The following is a 23,607-nucleotide window of genomic DNA, read 5'->3' as shown; positions in this document are numbered from 1 at the left end:
AGTTTAAAACGCACTGCAAAGCAGAATTGGCCTTTCGTCAGGTCAGCATTCTTGGTTGATTAAGATGTTAACGCCATTTATTTATAAATTTACTTTTTTTTTTTTCTTTTTTTTTTATAAAACAAGTGAACTACATTAATGTCTGGTTCTACAGGCCAAGGTTAAGCACCACTCCATCTTCATACACTGGCTAAGCTGACTGAATAGAAAAAATAAAACGTACTGTAATATGTCAACAATGAGCATGACACATCAGAAAATAAACCGCTTAAATAACCTTTTACTTTAGTTGCAGTGCATTTTTAAAAACGCGAGTGTGGAATGTGTGTGTCCTGGCCAACTGTAGGTAGCCATGCTTTGTTTTCCTCCTAATTAACAGAGGGCCTGAACTGTACCACAAGACCACATTTTTAATCATTCCTGTTACACTATACCTAAGGGAAAGTCTGTAATGCACAGGCTTGCTGTGCAAAACCCCATGTAACCAGAATAACACAACTGGAGGTTAACAAGAATCCAGCGGACACTCTCGCGACTAATTTATGTCACCCAGTTTCAAAGCAGTCACACTGAACACTAATGGCCCACGTCATGGAGGGCTAGGGGAACAGGAACATGACGGAGACTCATATGTCTCCGGCTCTAACCGCATGGGGCACAGCGAGACAGATCGCTCTGCGGCTTTCCCGGGCGTTTCAAAGAATCGCTCCCGAGCTGCCGAGGTGGGAGAAGGATGGGTAGCAGTGAAGTGTCTGGTGTTTCCCGGCGTGCTATGGCTGTGAATTAAGTGCAGAGCCCAGACAGGACTGCACTGGACTCAGCGCTCATTTCAAAGAATGGCACAGTGCGTAAGGAGCAGAGCGAGCTGCAAAACTGCACACAGCTGACTCAAGACATGCCCTCTCAGCAGAGCTCCATATAGACTTGCCCTAAAACATGAGATGCAGTACATTCCTATGCCCTCATCCAGAGAGCCTTACAGCACTGGGAAGGTATATACATGTTTACCGGAACGTGCGCTTGCTGGAAATCAAACCCACAGCACTTTGCTCTACTCACAGTAGTGCCTTCAGACTTTACCGAGAAAAATCAATGCACTCTGGCCTTGACAACCACAAAATAGAATACAGCTGAGGATATAGTAGATATTCTAAAGCCAACGGACTTCAGGCAAAAGAAGGTAGTATGTTGTGATTATATGTTCCATATGTATGCCAACTGGAAACAGCATTACCAAATGAAGACTCTTTCACTACCAGAGCTACTCCTTGAAAAGAACAGTGGAGAAGACTGATCAGACAGAGCTACTCCCTGAAAAGAACAGTGGAGAAGACTGATCAGACAGAGCTACTCCCTGAAATATGTCCTCAGTGCAATATTTGCATCCAAGCTGCTCTCATCGATCCTCATGTGGAACAGCTGCCATTACTCACTGATGAAATGTGATATGACACATACATAAGGGTGGTGGCCAGAGCTGATCGTGTAGAGCCCAGACGACAATAAGCCTCGTCACAGATGTCCTTTAGCAAAAAAACAAACAAAAAACAACAACCCCCAAACTAAAACAACAACAACAACAACAAATAACAACCAGGATGTGGCAATGGAACTGCAATATGTTAAAAATCCATGTAGATTTATTTTTTAAAAAGTGATAAAAGAAAAGGATCAGTATTGATGAAATTAAGAACAGTAAAAAGGAAAAAAATTAAGCGAGGCACTCCAAACTCCAAAAAAAAAAAAAAAAGAAAAAAAAGAAAACCCCAAGATTACATTCATTCCAGCGAGTCCGCCCTTTGTAAAGGGGGCATATTGCTAACAGGTCCAGTGGCCTTCACCCCAGAGAGGAAGTCAGGAGATCAGTCCAGAGCTCTATGCTCACCGTGAAAAGAGCAGTGCAGAATTAGCTGCTAAAGTAAAGCCTTGGTCTGGAATGAGTATGACGAAGTAGGCTGAATACATTTAGTTACCATAAGCTTTTTGTTATCAATTGCTTATAGTACAGAGCTGATAATAGAAATATCAGCCTATGTTATTTTATAGCAAACCATTCAGACTGGTAGAGGAGACTGGTAGACTGGTACAACTAAAGGTGTTGATATAGCTGTTTATAACGCAATACTGTCTAGTACTGATAATGCTGATATTACTTTATAGCCTACAACTTATTTTGACAGAATCATTTTTGTTATAATCACATAAGTTATTCCACAGCAGAAACTATTCTTTGTTAACAGTAGACATAGCCTTCCTGTAAAAAAAAAAAAAATCGAAGAATGTTAGCGTTAAGAAGCACATCACCATTGTCATGGCAGTTAGTACCCATGGTGTTAAGTTTTATGCTATAGCTGGAAAACTTACAAAAGAACACACACACTGACTGCAATATTCACCCTGTGATCTCCACAACTAACATAATGACACCCTCTCGTCCACTCCTCCTCCCTAAATGCCAGACTGCTAGTGTACGTATACGTGTGTGTGTGTTTGTGCGTGTGTGTAGCTGGAACTGGAGTTGGAAGAGGCCTTTGGGGGGGGGTAGACAGCTCCGCCTGTCTGGACTCCTCCCTCTGATCTGACGCTTATCTCCCCTCCAGCCCTGAGGGCTACTAAAGCTGTTTTGGCCTGTAGACTTCTAGAAGCTCTGTCTTGCTCTTTCTGTCACCGTCTGTCTGTCTATCCCTCTCTAAGAGAAAGCTACAGGAGCTGTGGGGCTCTGGACGAGTGTTTGAGTTCAGTGGGAGAAAGAACAAACGGAACAGAAGGTATTTACAGGACATTAAGGGGACGAGAGCACTCCCACTAGCCACAAAATACGAACCGAGACCCTGGAAATGTCACGGGGCTGAGAAGCAGTTCCAAATGTATTAACTGCTCTCATACAGAAGGGAGGCAGTAAAGACTGGAGCATTAATATGTCATGAATCGACAAAAAAAATGGTCTTACTTTGTATAGCTACATAAATTCAAAATCAGATTAACTGAACTGACAATTGACATTAACTGAATTGACAGATCCTGTTTAAGAACAGTGCATCCCAAACAGACCAGACTGGGCCTATGCTATGTATGCTAGACAGTGTAACAACGGAATGTGAACTGAATCTAATGCTTTCGAACACGTCATCACAGCTACTCTCTCTTTTTTAAGCAGAGAATGCTATTATTGCCATTCTTGCTGCTACGCACAGCAGGGAGGAGGGAATGAAAGCCTGTGTCTAGAGTGCTTAACTATCCCATCATTCATTATGTCACCTAGGCAACAGACATCACCAGCTTATTCTCTAGCTCTAGGTGGAAATGGACGTTTGTCACAGCCCTGCACTAGTGAGTACGGTGTGAGCTTCCGTGCACGCGCTCGTCCACTCATGAAAATGGAAGAAATAAAAAACTCTACATTGGACACCTGAAGGCCAGGGAAGGAAGCCAGGGTGAACATGACAGCAAGCAGCCAGAGGAGAGCACGAGACAGAGCAGAATTAGGTACATTAATCGTCACTATACATCCTGCTCAGAACACTCTTCCTGTTCTTCCTGACGGGCCTTATACATATACTCAGCTTCCCACCCAATTCTAGTCTCAGACACGGCCTCTATTCACTGAAAAACAAGACATTTAATTGGCGCCAAAACCATAAGGTATTGACTCAAGCCGGCTTTTGAAGTTTTACACCTCCCCACACCACCCACCCCAACCCCACCCTCTCCAGGACTGGCACTGAGCCAGCGCACGGTTGCCGAGGGACGATGAATCAGAGAGGCAGACGGGATTAGAGCCGTCTGTCGGCAGCGCGTCTGTGACATCAGTGAGAGTATCACGAAATGCTTCCTCCGTCAATCTACCTGTTGGCTCACCCCAGGCAGCTGCGGCAGGTGTGGACTTGCCCCGCTCTGCTGCTGCCTGCCTCTGTCTCCGCTGACCACACACTTCTCAGCCAGCGGGAGCTTCTGCTAGGCTTACGTTTACATGATGTGGCTGATGCCTACAAACGCCAGCACTGTGGGGAACCACCACATCCTCAACGAGACTGCGATGTCAAATGCAAATCAATGTATGTCTGCGAGTAATCCACATTCAGTGGATGTAATGACAATAAACAACTATGGTGTTGTAACAGGCCAACCCTCAGCATATACAGGCTAAACTGGACAAGGAGCTGTTAATAAGGAGAATGCACCAGCATCATATCAGGTAGGAGGAGGATTATTGCTTTTGCTAAGAGATGATGTGCTTTCTCAAAATTGTGAGGGAAAAAGTATCGTGGGCCATAAAAAAAAGTAGTAACTTAATTGAGTTGCTAGCTGCCTCTTATGGGCAGTCTTCTTATTAAAAACGGTGATTTACCAAAGTGAACATGCTTGAGCATGCTAATTTCACAATATCCACTTCAGCCTAATTTCCTGCCCCTAAGTAAATTACTATGCTGCAGAAATGCGTCTGGCTCTGTAATAAGGCACAGCAGAATCTCTGGCCTATTTGCATGGTGACGGACAGCTGTCAATCAGTTGCCGATTCCCCATGCCATGCTGAGCAGCCTGGGCTGGGCTCTGGAGCTCGGCAGGAGGCTATCAGGTGTGCCAGAGGAAAACATGGTCTGCATGACCACGACCCAGAAAGACACAGAGGGCAGCACCTGCTCTCTCAGTCAGCCGTACTGCTCCATCTGGAGATAGCCTGCTATCCCTCCATCTCTCCATACGTTCATCCATCTGTCTGTCCTGCTCTGCTAAGAAGCCGGACCATGTACCTGACTTAATTTACCTTGGTGCGACTGAGGGCTTTTAGATTAGCAATTCATGCCTGCATCTTTTGAATTTATTCAACTGTGAAAACCAAGCATTCTTCTAAAAAGCACTTGTTTATGAACGACAAAATTTGAAACTTTGCCAAAAACTCTTGTTTGCCACATGAGAGCTCTCTGCGCCAGAGAATTCAATAAAAACCTCATGATAATTCCAAGGTTGACTACACAGATTTTCTACAAGTGGATCATGTGATTGTTTTTTTTAAAAACAGCAATTCCACATACCATAATAATACAATAAAACAGTAATACCAGAGGAATAAAGCAACAATATCAGAGCAGAAAAGATAATGACAACCTCATCAGTGCACACTACGTATTTTGTTAAATGCTGAACATATTCCTCTGCATGGTCTTCATTAATCTGCTCATTTCATTTCTTCAATAAGCTTTATGTGAAATAGGTAAAAAGGGTGAAATGATCAGCAGTCTTGGTTAACTCCCAACACATACCATTCCCTGTACAAAAAAGAAGCCAGTTTTCATATGCAATTCATCTTCCCTAAGGCTTTGAGTACAGCTTCAGTTGATTTTGTGAAATAGTTAATTTACCAATCCATTCATGCTCATTCCTACTAATGTTTCAGCAGGTTATATGAAGCCTGGTAGTTATTGGATACTACACATAGGAAGCTACACACAGGAATGGAAACTGAAATTCTCTATGACACTGACCGGGGCAGGTGCACTGTAGAAACAGAAGACTCTTTTAAAAGCGAGTGGTAAATGTTGCAGGCTGAGGGACAGGCTCTGAGTCCACAAATCTTCACTGATTTCACAGCTTCCTGCTACTCAGGGACATCCGTTTAGTCGGTTAGGTTACAGGGAACTTTAAGGACTAAAGCAAGGAGAAAAACTAAAGGCTTGACTAGCAACGCGTGGCTGCAGATCAATTTAATATTCCTATATGCACATCCATTTTTGTCCTGGTGTTAAAAACAGTCAGTTGTTTATGGATGTACCCAGGTTATCTGTGCTGCTGGACAGCTTTGAGATTAGCCAGAACCAATACAGCCCCCAGCTGGCCTAGAACTTCCTGAATTTCATTGATGGCTCTGTGTCTCAAGGCCACTCTGAAAAGCACATTAAAACAGCAGTCAGCAGAGCTCCCACTGACCACTCACAAAACTCACAGACACACAAAGCATAAAAAAAAAAAGACTCCATCAGAAAAATGCAATGGACACATGTTCAGTGTTTACGCACCACAGCTCAAGGTGCCCGTTTCTGTTCAACACAGCAATCTGGCTTCCTTTCCTTTCCCCCATTCTTCATTCTCTCTCTCTCTCTCTCTCTCTCTCTCTCTCTCTCTCTCCTCATAAAGCAATGCTCAGCTATGGAAAGTCACGAGCATGAATGCAAACCATCTCAAAGTCCTTCACTTTCCAACCGCAGCTACACACTGTACCCTTACCAAAAGCATATGTGTGTGAGACAGATAGCAGGAATAAAATACCTGTATTAATAACAGCAGAAGTGACCTGGGATCATATTATCCCCCCCCACCCATGATGAGCTTTGGCACAGACGTTCCTGGTCTGCCCACTGGAGCACTTGAGAGGTGGAGAACAGACAGGGAGATCTTAGACAGCGGCAAGAGCAGAGGAGCTCACTACCTTTGTAAAAGGAGCTTCAGCTTGATGGTAGCATATGCGGGCTTGCAAAACACAGCCACGATGAAACACGTAATTATGTTACAATGGAAGCACACACATCTCAGGCCGATGTGATTTACACCAGTGTGACGACGACTCTGTCGAGGAGCCTTTCATCCTGTATTGCTGCTAGAATGAAGAGCCTCTGTATTCCTCGCTGAACTGAGGGCAAGAAAATTACACATGCACCCAGGGTGACCATCCCATTAAATGTCTAAAAGCTTCATTTTTAGGCAGCTTTAGGGTTACTTAAAGTAAAGCGAATGTCGCCTCTACTTAATAGATTCAGTTTATCTATTGTTCCTGTTATTATTTGATTCAGAAAAAGACAAGATTGATGAAAAGCAGAACCAGGCCTGTATGGCACCATCCCCTGAAGGAAGCAACTTGCATCCAAACAACTTGTAACTTTCATGTTACCGTAGTTACAGAGTGCCACAGTTACAGATGTTACAGTTTCTGCTGAAGACCATGGTCTGCTGCTACAGCCCAGTTATATTCTAGACTTCAAGGTGCTTTGAGGTCTATTGTCCATTTCCCAGAGCTATAAATGACCATTGGCTTTGAGTTAACATAAAGAAAAGGCCTCTTTCCCCATAGCAGCCAAAAGACTCAGTGAAAGGCAGGGGAGTGGGTGGGCAGAGGGGAGGGAGGACTCGGTGGGCTGAGCTGCGCTGGGTTGGGCCCAGCACAGAGAGGCCACCCTCTGGCTTATGGACCAAAACATGAGTTTACAGCAAGGGGCTGCTCTTCTCTCTGTGATTTACGATGCATAATCTGATTACGTGCCAGACATTCAGCACAATGGTAACTATGTCGCCTCACAACACGCACGGGCACGTACATGCAGCCTCACAACACGTGCCACACACACAGACACACAACATGTGTACATACACAATCACAGTATCCCTACATAAACACAGCCTCACAACATGCACAGGCACACACAGCACCTCACAAGAAGCAGGTACATACACACACACACAGCCTCACAATACAAATGATTGTACTTGATAAAACTTTCACATCAAATGTATAAGGAGATTAGAAGAAAAATGTATCAGAAAAAACAAAGGGTTTCCACACAGAATTTGATTTCCTTTATGGAATTAAAGGTCTGCACAGCGACACTCCCTGAAGAGGATTTACATCTACACAACCTTAAATCCCAAATGTGAACAACAGAGAAGAGAAAACATTTTTCTGCTTATTTCCTCCCACCCTGTGAAACTCCACCTCCTTGCTTCATCCTGCTCCACCCCTCTCCTTCCAGCTCCAAGTTCCCAAGGAAGGCTGCATGAACTTGCTGGCAGGGCTCCAGATTTCAGTAACACACTAATGAGTATTTGGAGACTCCCATCAGTACTGTAGTAGCCATTTGGGATGTGAAAAAGGACAGAAAGGACAGAGAAAATCAAAACAAAACAAAAACAAAACAAAAACAATTGGCTGGGTTGCCTGCTTAGCAGACAGGAACTCTCTTACTGTCACCCAGTTCACTAAAGGCTGTAAATAACGCACACGGCGCTCACAAAGATATGCAAACAAACTGCACGAACAGAACAAAGGCATGGAGATGGGCAAACAGACTCCAGACAGCACACAGAGACATGCTCTCTCATGACCATACCACGCACATGCATACACACTCGCCTGAGTCACCAAAGCACTTTACGGTGATGACGGCCCATTTATTAAGTGAGCCAGGGAGAGTGATCAAAACAGACAGAAATACACAAAGAAGGAGGACAAACAGCCAGTCACGCTGAGCTGGCATGAGGGACCCTTTCTTTTTCTTTATCTCACTCTTTTTGATTGCGTCATCGTCGACTCCTCACTTGACTTTCTGGTCCACGAGTGCTGAAAACTGCAGAAATGTGTTCAATCAAAATGACGATTTTACTAAGCTAAATCTAGACCATTGCTTTGAGATAACACTATTCTAAGGCTAATGAAAAAATGCCATGATGCAAAAAACAAGAAAGAACCTACATATACAGAAATCTGTATATTGCGGGGAATTCCCAAGCACATCAATAAGGGGGTTTAATCAGACTAAGGCATTATCCATGCAGCACATAGTTTGTTTTATACTTCTAAGAAGCAGGTCTGTCATTAAACGAGGGCAATGTCAAATCTCTCAAGATGGAATGAAACTATACTTCATAAATTTGGATGCCTTGTAGGTTAGAGATCTACGAAGATAATAAGTAGTGCTGATGGGAGACGATTTATGGAAACATGCTCAAGCTATAGGGCAAACTGGTCATTCATGGTAAATATTTCCATCAAACCCTCAGTCAAATGCCAACCTTTCACTTGCTGTTTCTCACCTCATCGAGAAATCCATTGCTAAACCTTAATACAGCGTCACAAAGATGGCAAAAAAAGGTTTAAGTAGGAATATTCGTACAGACCCTGCCCAGAGGGCATATGGGAAATTGGAGCAGCAGCCTGTAGGAGTATGAGCTGGGCGGGGGAGGTGGGGAGAGCAGAAGGTAGGAGGGGGCGTGGCTTAGCATGCCTCAGACGGCGGGCCGTTCTGCATGAGGGGGCTGTGTGCCGGAGCCTGTCAGATCGGCCCTGCATAGAGGAGGAGGGAGCCGACCAGATCCAGGGCTCGCTGCTACTGCCCAGCAACAAAGCCAGTGCCGACACCGAGACTCTGTACCATCCTTTCCACGGAACAAAGAACAAGAAAGGCTTTTTTTGGGGTTTCTTGCACGAGAGAATAATGTGAACTAACAGCTTCATAGAATGAAGGTGTTAAGACCAGCCAAGCAATGTTCTCCTCTGTGAGGAAGGCAAAAAAGAACCCCTCTATAAAATCATGTTTCCAAGCACCTGAGTTGCATGTTAATACCAGTAAATGTTGTCCAAGAGCCAATTAATGTGATTACCCAACATTTATAACGTCATGGCTCTAAGCACGCAAATGTTAGTGTCTTTTTAAACTGAGTAATGACCCCTTTGCCTTACTCAAATCCCAGCGTGACCTGTTACAAAAGAAACTCCATAAAGCTCCAAGACTGGTGGGTGTGTGAAACCACTAGGCAGGCATTGCAGGAAAAAACATTTGTCCTGAAGACATCCTACTCTTTGCTTATCCCACTACCGGATCAGTGAAGAACACTGGCTGAAATTAACTGTGCGCATCAGAGCTTGGCTGGGCCAGATGGCGTCTCTGCCTCCGTCTCCATCCATCAGAGCTAGTTACAGCGCTCAGATTAGCCATCCCCAGACCTGTTTACCTACTAGCAGCTAGAGGGAAAGTCTACAATTATCCACACAAAGGGTCAAGGGATTTGTAAATGTGTATTAGCATGTTAAAAACTCTTGGAACGTGTCGTAACAGGTTTCCCAAGCCAATGTGTAAACATTTCAGTGTGCAAAAGGGTTCTGTATGGAGAAGGGAAAGACAACACTAATACCATCAACCTCTCTCTATCTTGTGGAAACCAACCCCACCCATTTTCAGCTACCAAGTTGTCACTATGGGAACCTGCTCAGAGAAGCTTCCATTACATAAAATACTACGACTGGCAGGATTGGAAAGGCTGTAACTAGGCGACTGGTTTTCCTTCCAACAGATTCTGGGAGAGAGACTAATCAAGAGGGTACTCGTGCCTGACCTCCAGCTAATTATCACACTGAAGAGCCTTGATATACGAGGACTCCCACATGTCATGAGATACATGGCTGACAAGATGGAAATGCACAGGAGATAAGCGACAACATTAATGTTGCAAGTATATGGGAAAACAGGTCAAATTTAAAATAGGAAGATTATTAGATAAGGAAAAAACAAACACAGCATTCAAAAAATATTTAGAGCATTACTATAACATATGCTACATGCAAACAGTTCCTCTTACTCAATATAGGCTACATCCTGTTTTGCATGTACAATAAGTACACAAAATAGATTTTCTACACACAAAACAGATTTTCCAAACAATGGGAGCTCAGCATACCCAACAACCAATCTTGTTAGGTTTAATGTGACATTCTTGGTAAGCAAATAATTTTGTTAGTGAGTTTTTACAAAATTATATGCAATACTTGACTAAAAACAACAATCTCTTTTACAAGAGTGTCTGAATGACTGCTCTATTCACACCAGATAAACGAAATGCCATACATTTATGAACAGAACGAACACTGAAAATGTCAAAATCTATCAGCAGCTCTGTAACTGAGGGACGTTAAATTTGTAAATGATGCAAATTAACCATTTATGGCACACTGTCCTCACAAAACAGCAATTTGGTAAAAGAGTACTATATTGTTCTTGAATAAACAACACACCAATTATGAATGTTGTTGTGGATACATTTTTCACCTTGCTAATGGTGAAAATCACTGCAGTCCTAATGGCATCTTTAACATTCAGCCAAAAAAGATGATTGAGTGACGGGCTTATTCTCAATTTAAATTACAACACATTTTAACACAGGCCTCTGTTTAGAGGTCAGAGTGTACCTAGTGGTAAACTGAGTTAATGATAAGTTAATGATGACATTAACCGTGTCAAAAGTAATAGCTTTCCCTGAAACTAGGTGAGTACCAAAAACCTTACTGAATGACTACACAAACAGCTGGCTCATTACCTATTTTTTGAAGTGCTAAATCTGGGGTTATTTTTACCTGTGTAATATATTCCCCCCATGCACTATAGTACAAACACCCTTCAAGACAAATCTTGTTTCTAAGAGAAACACAGTCCAAAGAAAAGAAAGTTATATATAGTACTTTCCGTGCACTAAAACATGATCGTGCCACACGATGTAGAGACTACAAGTTGCCCTGTTCGTCAGTCGTTCCACTGGCACGGGGCCGTTCGGTGGGTGTGTGACTGTAGCTGTGACACGAAAACGGAGCTTTAAAAGCCTCAGTGCTGTGCCTCTGACCACAGAGAGCGGTGCCAAGGTTTTGAAACACTCCTTTACAACAACCCCCTGCCACCCCCCAGCTGCCCCAGCCCCGCCCCCAGCCCAGCTCCCCGCTCGGCACTTGCCTCTCGCCACCCAGACATGTAGGCGCAGCTGGCAAAAGAATGGCTCCCCCCCACCCGTGAGCTGTGCAGCTATGGGAGCCTATGCCAAGCTTTCCTAATGCAGCTCCAGTTCAGACTATGCGCCCAGCTCTTCTGTGAGGCGAAAGGTAGCCAAATCTCTATCTCTTGTCTACAGGAGGGCTATTTTGAAATGTCAACTTCCCCAATGGTATCTCTGCGTCGGGCAGGCTTGAGTGTCTTCTTCCGCAGATTAGGAAACCAACTAATCAAAATAATGTCAAAGGCGCTGCGTTAAGGCGGGTTTTTTTTTCTTCTCTGCTCTGTGGAAAAAAAGGAAACATAGTGTAGCGTGTAGCCTTGAGCGGAGCAGAGCCAGTTTATCAAATATTTCAAATGTCAGCCTATGCAACATGAAATCCCATCACTTCTCGACACCGACGAAGAGTCTTTAATGCAACTCAAGAGATCAACCTGGCATCTGTTTTTTCTCCCTGTGACAGTGAGCGTAAAGTGATCCAAGCCTCTGAAACACAGCACAAAAGCAGCCGGGGTGGGGGGCAGCTGGGGAGGAGAGGAGGAACGGAGTCTCTGTGGCTGACAGCCAAAACCAGAGAGACACCATTTCATGGTGGGCAGCGTGTGTGCGTTTACAGAAGTGTGTGTGTGTGTGTGTGTGTGTGTGTGTGTGTGTGTGTGTGTGTGTGTGTGTGTGTGTGTGTGTTTATAGGACTTACTCTGTAGAAGCAATACCGCTTGTGTTAGTTGATTTATATGCAAGTGGAGGTTTATAAAAAAATGTTTATAAAGTAATGGGGAATGCAGAAAAAAAGAGAAAAACAGAAAAGCAAAACAAAAAGAGAAAAAAAGAGGGAGGGGGAGAGAGAGCAAGAGAGAGAGGGTAGATAACCCTTCAAAGCAGTGCGCAGGACTTCAAGAGGGCCATGTTACATTCCCCCAGTGAAATGATTTTTCAATTAGTGTGTGAAATGTGTTTGCAACGGGGGATGACGGGTGCCTATCACTCAAAGAATAAGAAAAAAAACCAAGAATCTTATATTTAATCTGTTGAGCTGATGCCAAAGTGGTGCATGTGCGTGTATGCATGTTGGGGGAGTCGGCGTCACCGCAAGGGAATGTCTCTCCCCTCCCCCTCCAAAGACACAATCCCTCCCCTCGCCAGCCCATGGAGCCACGGAGAGACACATTGTTTAGTCTAAATCCTGCTGCCACAGAGCACCACACTGTACACTGCAGACACCCCCCCACAAACACACACACACTGCTGATTATAGTACCTATTGAGCTCTAACTCACCACTGCTCCTCAGAAATGAGCTGCTCAGCAGACATGAAATAACATGATCTTGTGCAATCCCAATTTTAGAATGTCTCACAAATCTTCCAATGTGTATATATTTGTGGATGCACGTACTTGACAGCGACACCATGCACATCTCACAGCAGTGTCACAGCAGCTCAGACACCAAGCTGACACTGTAGGCCAACAGACAATACCATCCAGGAACAGTGGTGCACATACGATACACTTACTTCACTCGTCCCCGCACTCCACACACACAAACACACACACACTTTCAAACGAAAAGGACCACACAGTTCAGTGAACCAACAACCCACACATACTTCTCTACAATCAGAGTAAAATATAACACAGCATAACTTGACATAGTAACATTGTGCAGCCAATACTCACCTCCTACTTCCTGGCATACCCCACAGAGGGGCGAATTCCTTCAGGCTGCCTGAGGACTCCCTCTCTCTCTCCCTCCCTCTCTCTCCCTCTCTCTCCCTCTCTCTCACACACACACACGCCGGATGGGAGAACAGAGATGACAACACACAAAGTAGCTCTGGGACTAGATCTTCAGTCGATATTGCGTTTTTTTGAGAGAAAAAATAAATAAATCAAAGGGAGATTTTACTTTAAGACTAATATGAATTCACATTAATATTCTGCTGAGTTCATTTTCTTTCTGTCATCAAACACATTTGAGAGACAGTACAACTCAAAGGGAAATAATAATAAGAATTTCTCCCAGATGAAATATGTAGCGCATTATGGTAATTACAGAGCAGGACAGGAATCCAAGGCAAAAGCTCCACCCACATGATTTGCATTTAACTCTATGTCCTCATAGTGGCATGGAAACAGGACGGGCCTGTGTTAGGCTACAGCAAAGTAGCAAAGAATTTAGGTTTTTAAAGACAATTAAACACCTTGACAAAGAACTGTGTTTTCCCATTGTTTATAAGTATACACAACACCTTGCTCCTCTGCAGTTTCTTACATGGCTTATACACTGTATAATAGGGTGAGCCATTTGCCTAAGCTTTTATATAACCTGATAATTCTCTGTTTCAAAAAAAACTAAATTAACAGTATAGTCACAGGTGCCTGTAGATGGTCTACCAAAACAAAAACCACCAAAAACAACCTTACTTTCCATCTTGCTGTTAAACCATGCTTTTATGGACTTTGTGCAGAAGTTTACAAAAGGTTGCAGTTAGCCCAAACACTTCCAAAAACCAAACATGACATTAATGCTTACTGTTATTAAAAACATGTTCTGAATACATAGACTCCCTGAAGGTATGTCCCACCTTTGTAGGAGAAAAAAAAAACATTTTCAGGGGTTACCCCATTAAAATGAGCTTGAGAGAATAGTTTCTTATTTATCAGAGGCTATCCGAGGGACCGTGATTATGTTCAATAAGGTATGGGTCAAAATGTAGCAATTCTGTCCACTTTGTAATACTTACCAATATCATTAGTATAAAGTATTATTCGTAATACTGCATATTAGGTATAATAGGTACTCTAGACCAATATGGATGAAGTTGTATGAGGTCGCTCTCCTAAGGCTTCTCTCAGTGCAAGCCAGTATGGTACTAAATGATGGTGGTCAGCGGGTAGCAGGTACAGAACCAGGCTATGACATATCCTGATTATTTGTACTGCACGGTACATGTACCCATGTCCAGATGTATTCAAATCCAAGAGGTTGTCCCTCGCCAAGAGCAAACTGTGTACATGTGAACTCTGACCCGACTGGCACACCGTAACATGGAAGCCAATGTAATTCACAAGAGCATTCATTCCCCGTATACAAATACCCAAACACTTATCACCCACATAGATTTTTGGATTTTCCTATGGTACATGCCTCCCCAAATGGAAAAAACACACAAGAATAATGTTTTAATGGCATTCCCAGGGCTGTCTTTTCTGCCCACTGCAGACAGCACTTAACACTGCTGGGCACAGTACACTGCAACAGGGGACATGGCTTCATGCTTCAACTGACAGTGAGGGACAGGGTAATCACGCGTGGGCTTCTCTCTCTCTCTCTCTCTAATTCTCAAAAAGGTGAGGGTTTGCTCATACCCTCACCCTCTTTTACATACACAACTTTCTACTTGATCTTTATCTGTGCCATGCATGACAGCCTGACCCTCTCATGCTCTCCTCTCTACACTGGGCTCTGTCTAACTCTCAGTCACTCTGTTCATTTATCTCAGTCTCCTACTGACACAGACACAGGTCTCAGTTTTGGAATGAATAATCACAGCAGAGGCAAATCAGTACTGGGCTTCCTAATGGACCGTCAACCAGCAGCAGGGGGAGGCATCTGGCTGAGCCACCAGTGCTCCACACAACTGGAAGCATTCTAAACCAAGAGCTGGTTTATCAGCAAACAGTGCTGGTCTGTCAGCACAAGGAGGTCAGGTTTCTGACCGTATGACGGTTCATTTCCTAAAAGAGCTGAGAGACAACAGAAACCCTCATTCTCTGGATTGCATGTCGAGCATATTCTAAAACAAAACCTTTATAAAAGAGTGGATATTACAGTATGTGATTTGGGCTACTGTTTGACAATAAAGAGACATCATTTTCTCGCTACATTTCTTGCTACAACATTTCTCGACTGATTTCTTTAACATGTGCAAATTCCTTGTTTGAATTCCTTGAGGACTGTTCTCTTTCTAACAGCCCTACTTACAGTTGCCCTTCATCTGAAGGAACCGAGTCAATCTAACTCTATCAACATGTCCTTTCTCTATAGTCTTCCAGTGCCACTGTACCAGCGGAGAGAGGGGCAGTTATCTTATCAAAGCCAAGGCTGAACTCTAACTGCTTTGCAGAGACTGTGACTGAAGGCTCAAGCAAGAGTGTATGAGGATGCTGTTCATTCGTGCCCTTCTGTTCTTGATGCCTGGCAAATTAAACACTGGGATGTGATAGGACTCTCAGCTAGCTTATCTGACTACATATTTGTTATTACACGTGAGAAGACATAGCTGTATCACATAGCAGACCAGTTCAGTACCAGTTCACCTTTTCAATCCCTCTTTTTACCGGTTCACCTTTTCATCTCTCTCAGTCATATTTTACCCAGGGCGACTGGTAAAGACTGGTAAACAAGGTAATGGCTTTTTTAAATTAGCAGCTAAAGGTGTAACTTCATGCAGTGACTGACTCTAAGCATAAATATAGGCCTCTGACAGTAACTTGATTAATTACAATGATGTTTCGGTTATTAAGCTACAATCACTCAGTTGATGACAGTGGGCTTTTCTTGTGTTTGGCCAAGATAACCCCCACAGAACTGAGACAATAGTTAAAAACACAAATCATTCTATGCCTGAATAAAGCGTTACAGTCCATTGGACCCCACTGGTGGTGGGGTCCCAACTCTCATTCCTCAAACTTGTATCTACACACCTTCCATACTAGTTTCAGCGTAGTTACTGAATAATCCATAGTAGTTACAGAACAGTTTATTTTGAGATAAATAACTTAACTATAAACCCTACATAAAATACAAAATACTACAAATATATTCTATAAACCCTTTAAAATATGTACTGAAATTCAGTTTACAAAACTAGAAAATTATAGAACTAGAATTATTAACGCAGTAGTTAACATGAGAAAGGCAATGGGGAGCGAACTGACGTTACAATAAGCTTGTCTCTTATTTTTATTATAAGCAGGACGTGTCAAGAAACGCATTTCGTCCCGTATAGTCAGTACGAGACATATCAAATTTACACGATGCCGTACGCATGAAAACACTTACCAGCAACCGGGCTGAGAAGCAGCTGGGCGAACAGCCCTAACGCCAGGACCGACACACGGCCCGAGACGGCCATACCCTTAACGTTTATCGCCCAAAGTAGAACCGGGCCACTTGCTCCAAGTTTCGTAGATGTGCGTTTTCCTCTTCTCTCCAGCCAAGTGTCCGCGTTCATTCGCCCGATCGGAACAGTCCAATGGCAGGATTTTTGCATACGATCGTGAACAGAGAGTACATGATTTCCAGCTTTTACAAACAGCTTTGCTCCATGTTGACTTTGATTCTCCGAAGTGCAGCGCAACTTAGCTTCGGGCAACCGATCAAGCAGCTAGCTCACTGGCTAGCACTACGATTCCGCACTGACGCCGTATTATTAGAGACTTCACCACCGAGTCTACCTTGCATTTCATCCGGATTTATTTCGTCAACCTACACAGCTAACTCTCGAAACGTTAAATCTCGCCGTCCTGACATCGCTTGGTCACAAAAACATGGCACTGAAACAGTCTGTCTCTAAGTGAGCTACTGAATCTAGCAGGCTGACTAAGCTTTGTTGGCTAATTTTAGCTATAAGCGATTCCCTCGATGTGGGTCAGTTCTGTGGTGACCGTCGTGACAGTCCATTTCGCTTGGTTAGCTAAGCTAGCTACGATAGCTAGCTATCTCTGGGAGCTATTAACCGCTCAAACATTTGGCAGCTTACCTAGCTCTTTATTACTAACGGTCGAGTAGTTTATGGAAAACTAAACGATATATAAAAACGCGACGAGTTTACCTGACCAAAAAATCCAACAACAACGTCGACCCTTCGGGCAAAATCTTTCTAAACAAGAGCGACATGAAAGATCGGTCTGAATCGCTCGGGTTTGACTCTAAGCCAAAAATGGCCCTTTAAGAGCCAGATACGATTCTTAAATACTGTCACTGTCAGTAAAAAACTGGACACTGTTTATATTTACGGCTCGAATCACTTATCTACCCAACTATATATCGCGCGTTTCCAGGTATGAGTTTTTTCACCCTCGTATCCAGCCGTACTCGTACGGCCGTTCCGTAACTTCACCTCTTCACACGAACGCTGAAGGACAGGCAGTCTTCACCCCCGTCTCTGCTCAGCCTCCTGAAGGGCAGTCTTTACCCCCGTCTCTGCTCAGCCTCCTGAAGGGCAGTCTTCAACCCCGCGTCCCTGCTCAGCCTCCTGAAGGGCAGTCTTTACCCCCGTCTCTGCTCAGCCTCCTGAAGGGCAGTCTTCAACCCCGCGTCTCTGCTCAGCTTCCTGAAGGGCAGTCTTCACCCAGCCTCCTGAAGGGCAGTCCTTACACCCGTCTCTGCTCAGCCTCCTGAAGGGCAGTCCTTACACCCGTCTCTGCTCAGCCTCCTGAAGGGCAGTCCTTACCTCCGTCTCTGCTCAGCCTCCTGAATCCCCAGCAATCTAGTTACAGTGAATTCTTCTCTGAACACATTCTCCTTTAGAAAGGTGCATGAATGAAGCAAAGGCAGATAAACAAAACTGACGTCCGACCCAGGCTGCTACTATTTACAAGTTTGACATCCACACAATCTCGGTAATTCACTAGTCATTCCAATTTGACAAACTTTAAAGTTGCTTGATGAAAGATTGTTCTTTACGATAATTTCCATTTTTAACCATAATTAAATAGTTATGTAGATTCCTTCAAAGAAGAAATTACAATGAGAATTACAATGGGCTTGAAAATATAGCTACATTATTCTGCAACTAATTTGCCAGCATTAGTGAATGTAACTAGGAGTATGCAGTGGACAAAAGCTTGTACAAATTTATTTTAGTGGACATAGCGCCCTCTGTTGTCCCATACTCACTAAACTGCGGCTACATCCATAATCTTTCTATAATGAATCTCAACAGTAATTCAGGTCAGTGGTCTACTGGTTGGCTAGATAAAAGGAGAAATTGTGATAAGGAATGGATAAATGACTTAGTGCCTGTGTTACGAAGGCTGAAGGCAGTTCAAACCCAGGCCTGACAGGAGGTAAGCATAAACTCTGACCACAGGACCGTTTACATAGCAGCCAGAGCATCCATTTAACCTTCCTAAATGACAGTCTCCATCAACCTCCCATTCAGAGTTACGGTCTCCATCATTTACATTTACGGCATTTCGCTGACGCTTTTATCCAAAGCAATCCAAAGCAATTATGAGTGAGTACAAGTTGAGCAATTGAGGGTTAAGGGCATTGCTCAGGGGCCCAACAGTGGCACCCTGGCAGTGGTGGGGCTTGAACCAGCAACCTTCCAATTATAAGTCAAGTACTTTAACCACTGAGCTACCACAAAGAGTGCCCAAGAGTATTGATGCAGTCATGAAGTACCGGGAAGAAACCAATCCAGATTAGGTCTTTAATGTTTTTTCAGCAGTGACGGTGCACGCACCGAACCATGCAGTAGGGATGTTATCAAAGCTCTATTGATGAGACTGTCTGCTGCTGAGACAGGCATGAGATCAGGCAACCAAGGCAAGTAACAAAACAGCTATGGCAGCCTTTCAAAAATGCCAAATTACAGCTATAATTGGGAGAAAGCCAAGAGTGAGGAAAGTGTTAAAAAACCATGATGCCAGGAAGAGGAATGATGACATTAGCAAGGTACTCAGACTACATGTCTTATATCTGTCAAAGCTGACAGTCTCTCATGCAAGCAAACAACAGGTTATGAAATAGTAGTATTTACAGGATTGGAGTTGTACAAGAAAGGAATGAGGGCTGCATGTCTTATAGTGCTTTAAAAATTGGAGAGGCAGTTTGGGTAGGAGGAGCCCCAGCCTGATCTACTGGCACTCTGATGTTTCCGTCTCCGAGGTGACAGATGGAGGCGGAGTTAAGACCTGGACCACGGGGCCACCCCCTGCACTCTGGCTCACAGAATGGGCTGTCCGGACGGAGGGCAGTGCGCTTCGGCGCAAGGACATGCGCAACAGGGGGCGCCGGAGGTGGCTGGAGGCGAGCGAGGCATTGTGCTCATCCAGCCTGCGTTTGTTGACGTGCTGGACGGCGAGGCGGCAGCGCAGGGTCTGTAGGAAGGCGGCACGGAACTGCCGCGAGGAGAGGTTGTACAGCAGCGGGTTGAGCACCGAGCTCAGGTAGAAGAAGGTGTCAGCCACAGACTGCAGCACGGCATACACTGTCAGGTAGTCCCTCGTCCACATCGACTTGGGAACAGCTGCTGTCATCAGACGGCGTGCCTGGTTGGGCATCCAGCACACAAACAGCATGCAGACGATCAACACTGGGCAGGCAGACACACACACAACGCAAACACACACACAGATATTCCTGAGAACATATAAACATGCATATGTAGGCAAGCAGAGGCTGATGTGGTTGGGTTGGGTGCACAGTTTCTTGAATTGTTGCTTTTCAATCTTAAAAAAACTATTTACAACTCCCTTAAACACTGGGGTATGGCCAAGGTTGCTTTTATCTCTGTGAGAAAGGAGGGAACCACTGGATTTGAATTTTGGCATTGCTGAGAGAGTTACAGCTCCATAACCCAGAATTAAAACTGATATTATCCTGCCATACTTAGTCTTGATTTGCAGCACGTTTTAAATTGATTAATGTGGTGTTTGGGGTTGCATGCTAATAATATGATGTTTTGGGGGTCACTTAGGTTCATCTGAAAAAGTCTCCAGATCATTGCACTACAGTGATCTGGGAACTTGTGTGCAAATTTCTCTGATCAGAGGTGACATATCTCAAGTACATCTGTTTAGGTGCTTTGCTTAATTTAATTACTACATAGTGCCAAATGGTTATCCCCAAATTCTACTCATCTGATTTATTGCTTGAATTAGTACTAGGATTCTAATTCTAATTTCTTAAAACGTTAAAATTCGCATAAACCACTTTTTTTTTAAATGACTGAAAACAATCCCTTCTTCACTATTGTGATTAACATGTAATGAACAAAAGATGAACAAATGAACAAAAATGAACAAAGATGCCCTTATGTTAATGGTTCTGTGGGTGCACCTCTGTGTACACAATGCATTCCTCACTCTATCTCTGCTTGGGCCCTTGAGATAGTGAGAGGAAGCATATTTAAAGACATAGAACATTTTAAATGATGCAAGTTGGAAATACCTAACACAGCCTGTCTTCTTCTGTTCTTAAAAATGGTGACGATATGAGCTAATGCTCCATGGCATTTCACATACTATAATGGACATATTGGAAAAATTAAATGTCTTAAAATGTCTTAAACTCCATCTTCTATCAGTACAGATACTAGCCTTCACACATTACAACACTGTCATTACCTAGGAAAAGGATGGTCTGTTTGCGGGATGCTTTGAGCCTTGCACTTTCGTGCTTGGGTACTCGTACTTCCCCTCCACCTGCCGAAGTGTCTGCTGTCACCATGGGAGCCCTCAGCACAGCGACCATGCTCCTGCACATGAAGGCCACGCCTCCCAGGATGAGCAGGTAGAGGAGAAAGGCCCCGAAGACGCTGGAGCGGTACATCCTCCAGTGGTCCATCAGGTTAGTGCAAAACGTCAGATTCTGTGCTGGAGCCCCTCCAGGCTCCACAACGTGACCCTCCGTCCCTGTGGTGACCAGCAGCGGCACAGCAACGAGCACCGACGTGAGCCACGCAGCCAGGATGAGGTGGGCAGTCCGGGTGTGTGCCAGCGACTTGTAGCGAAACGGGTGGCAGATGGCCATGTAGCGCTCGAAGCTCAGTGTGGCCACGTTCAGGATGGTCGCGTAGCTGCACGCCTCAAACAGGAAATTGTAGATCTTGCAGGACACGTTCCCAGAGGCGGAGGTGAAAGGGAACCAGATAGCACTGTAGAGCTCTACGGGCATGCCAATCAACAGGACCAGCAAATCAGAGCAGGCGAGGCTCACCATATGATCTGTAACGTTCTTCTGTAGGTAGCCATTTCTCTGGAGCACTTGAGCCACATGAATGGTGATGCTGTTTCCCACGATGCCCAGTACGAGGATGAGGCTATAGAGCACTGTGAGGAAGACCTTCACCTCAAAGTGTGTCTCCAGCTTTCGCCAGTCCTTCTCTCCCTCCAGCTCACCCATACTCTCACACTCAGCCTCTCCACTGCGATCCACCCTGTCGACTTCGGTCCACGTAGCCTTATCTTTCCAGGAATGCTCCGATATCAGCACTATTAATCATCAAACAGCTCTAGGGAGCCACAGCTGATTTAAAAAAAAAAAAAAAAAGACCCATTTCAGGCCATTTCAGGTTTATCTGTGTTTGAATGTGGGGTGCATGTGTCAAATTTTCCCCTGGTAAACACAGAGTACTGGAAACTGACCTGAAGAGTCCAGATCTTCCCACTTGGCTACTCCAACTTATGCTGCCGAAAGTGGCAGTGTTTCAGCCTCTAGCTGGATGCTAAATCTTCTGCCTGGACATTCGTACGTAGTTTTACTGCAGATTTTGGATTTGGTTCGGCGCCTCTCTTTCTCTCTCTGAGAGTGCACAAGTTAATGATTACAGCTGGACTTGTGGGGCGAGGTTGGCTGTACATGTATATGTATGTGGCAATCAGTGTGAGCTGATAGGACTAGCTTGCATTTACAATCACAGCACCTCTGTTGGAGGCGGAGCCGTGAGTCACATGCCTTCTTTCTAACGCAGAGATGTGTCACCCTTGTGTCCACGTAGACAAATGTGTGAATTTATGAAATTCTGTTATAATACCGTAACATTTTCTACAGAATTCAGTAGAATGGGATACTGAATTTTCATGTAGCCTTTTTAGATAAACTGAAATCTCAAATGATGAAGCTCTCATTAGTCATTAAGTTGTCCAAATATGTCTAAAGGGTATAAATGATTCAGTCTCAGCAGAACCACCCACCTTCTGGGGAAACTACCTGTGTTCAGCTATGCACTGACTCAGACCAACAGTAAACAGGATAAGAGAAATGATCTGAACATAACCAGTTTGAAGGAAATGTTCAACCAGATGGAAACGACGACTCACTCTGTTGTCTATATTCCTCTGTGGTTCCTTTTTATACTGATCATTTCTGAAGTATGAGGAGGGTGAAAATAGGTTAGCAAAGCATAGTGTGATTCACTTCCAGTGTTAGATTTATGTCCTGAAAGACTCCTGACTCAAGAGTTTCTGATATTAAAGCTTTAAAACCCGTATAAATCAAGTGCACGATGACATCTTTTACGAACACACCACGGAAATCGTAGCACGCAGCATCCTGGCCACCGCAATCTGTAGCCCAAGTAGAAACATACTGTATATCTAGAAATAAAAAATGACATTTGGTATTTCTGATTCAAAACCATGTTGTTATTTTTAACCCTTGGCAGCGTTGTGTGAAGTGCACAAAGCCTTCACACAAAATAAAAGTCAGAGTTAATGTGAATGGATTCACGATAAAGAGAGACTGGGCTTCATCTAAAGGTCACTGGAGCAGAATGTCAGCTCAGACGAACACTATACCAAGAAACCGTAGAGAAAAAGTGGGGAAAAGCACGTCAATGAGTGCGATCTGGCCACAATGCAAGGACCGAACTCTCTTCCCATCGTGCCCATTCAGATCTGGGGAGCTAGAGACCATGTCGTGTTGTTCACTGGTTGCACATATGCGCTCATCCAGGAGAGCTTGCGGAGACAGACCTCCAGGGAGTATGAAAGCCCACAGCAATGTGGAAACTGGGCCTTCATCATGGCAGATGGACAAGACAGCAAGGCTGAAGGGGAACTTCTGCTTGTTCTCGAGCTTCACGAGGTGTCCTACAAAACCGATGTGCTGAAGGATGACAACTTCTGCATGTCAGTTCTACTAAGTGTGGACTTTTTACTCCTCAGCAAAATGTCCCTTCAGCCATACTTGGGTTACTACATGATGCCTAATGGGAAGACACACCAGTTCCTTACAAAGCCAAGAACTGCACTGAACTGGGTTAACATGAAGGGAAGGATTTATTTTTATGTGGTCATGGTAAAGAAGAAACTTCAGGAGAATAATCACCTCATAGGATAATAATCATAGCAG

At 44.1% G+C, this 23,607-nt stretch overlaps 2 protein-coding genes across 3 annotated transcripts in view; both read right to left on the bottom strand.

Annotated features, from left to right (window-relative positions):
- bmpr2b (bone morphogenetic protein receptor, type II b (serine/threonine kinase)) overlaps nt 1-17,905 on the bottom strand; it is a 49,320-nt gene extending 31,415 nt beyond the window's left edge. The window contains exon 1 of one of the 2 annotated variants that reach the window (XM_035519829.1): nt 16,585-17,905. In XM_035519829.1, coding sequence (XP_035375722.1) covers nt 16,585-16,795 — 211 coding nt within the window. In that variant the 5' untranslated portion in view covers nt 16,796-17,905. The remainder of the gene's footprint in view (nt 1-16,584) is intronic. The other variant, XM_035519824.1, reaches the window with a different exon arrangement.
- Nucleotides 17,906-18,947: 1,042 nt separating this feature from the next.
- Nucleotides 18,948-22,067, bottom strand: gpr39 (G protein-coupled receptor 39). Its single transcript, XM_035523590.1, has 3 exons — nt 21,900-22,067; nt 20,880-21,780; nt 18,948-19,846 (listed from the first exon to the last, which is right to left on the bottom strand). The coding sequence occupies exons 2-3, from the start codon at nt 21,655-21,657 to the stop codon at nt 19,389-19,391; spliced, it is 1,236 nt and encodes a 411-aa protein (XP_035379483.1). The 5' UTR covers nt 21,658-21,780; nt 21,900-22,067; the 3' UTR covers nt 18,948-19,388.
- Between the last annotated feature and the right edge of the window lie 1,540 nt (nt 22,068-23,607).

Source organism: Electrophorus electricus, chromosome 2, assembly GCF_013358815.1.
Source record: "Electrophorus electricus isolate fEleEle1 chromosome 2, fEleEle1.pri, whole genome shotgun sequence".
Lineage (NCBI taxonomy): Eukaryota > Metazoa > Chordata > Actinopteri > Gymnotiformes > Gymnotidae > Electrophorus > Electrophorus electricus.
Note: the sequence above shows the minus strand (reverse complement) of the source record. Positions and strands in the feature narration are given on the sequence as shown.

Bases quoted from the DNA above. Each gene is read 5' to 3' on its own strand.
- gpr39 (XM_035523590.1), bottom strand. From the start codon at position 21,657: ATGGGTGAGCTGGAGGGAGAGAAGGACTGGCGAAAGCTGGAGACACAC. The intron at 19,847-20,879 runs GTAATGACAGTG...CTGCCTGCCCAG, and splicing joins ACAGACCATCCTTTTCCTAG to TGTTGATCGTCTGCATGCTG.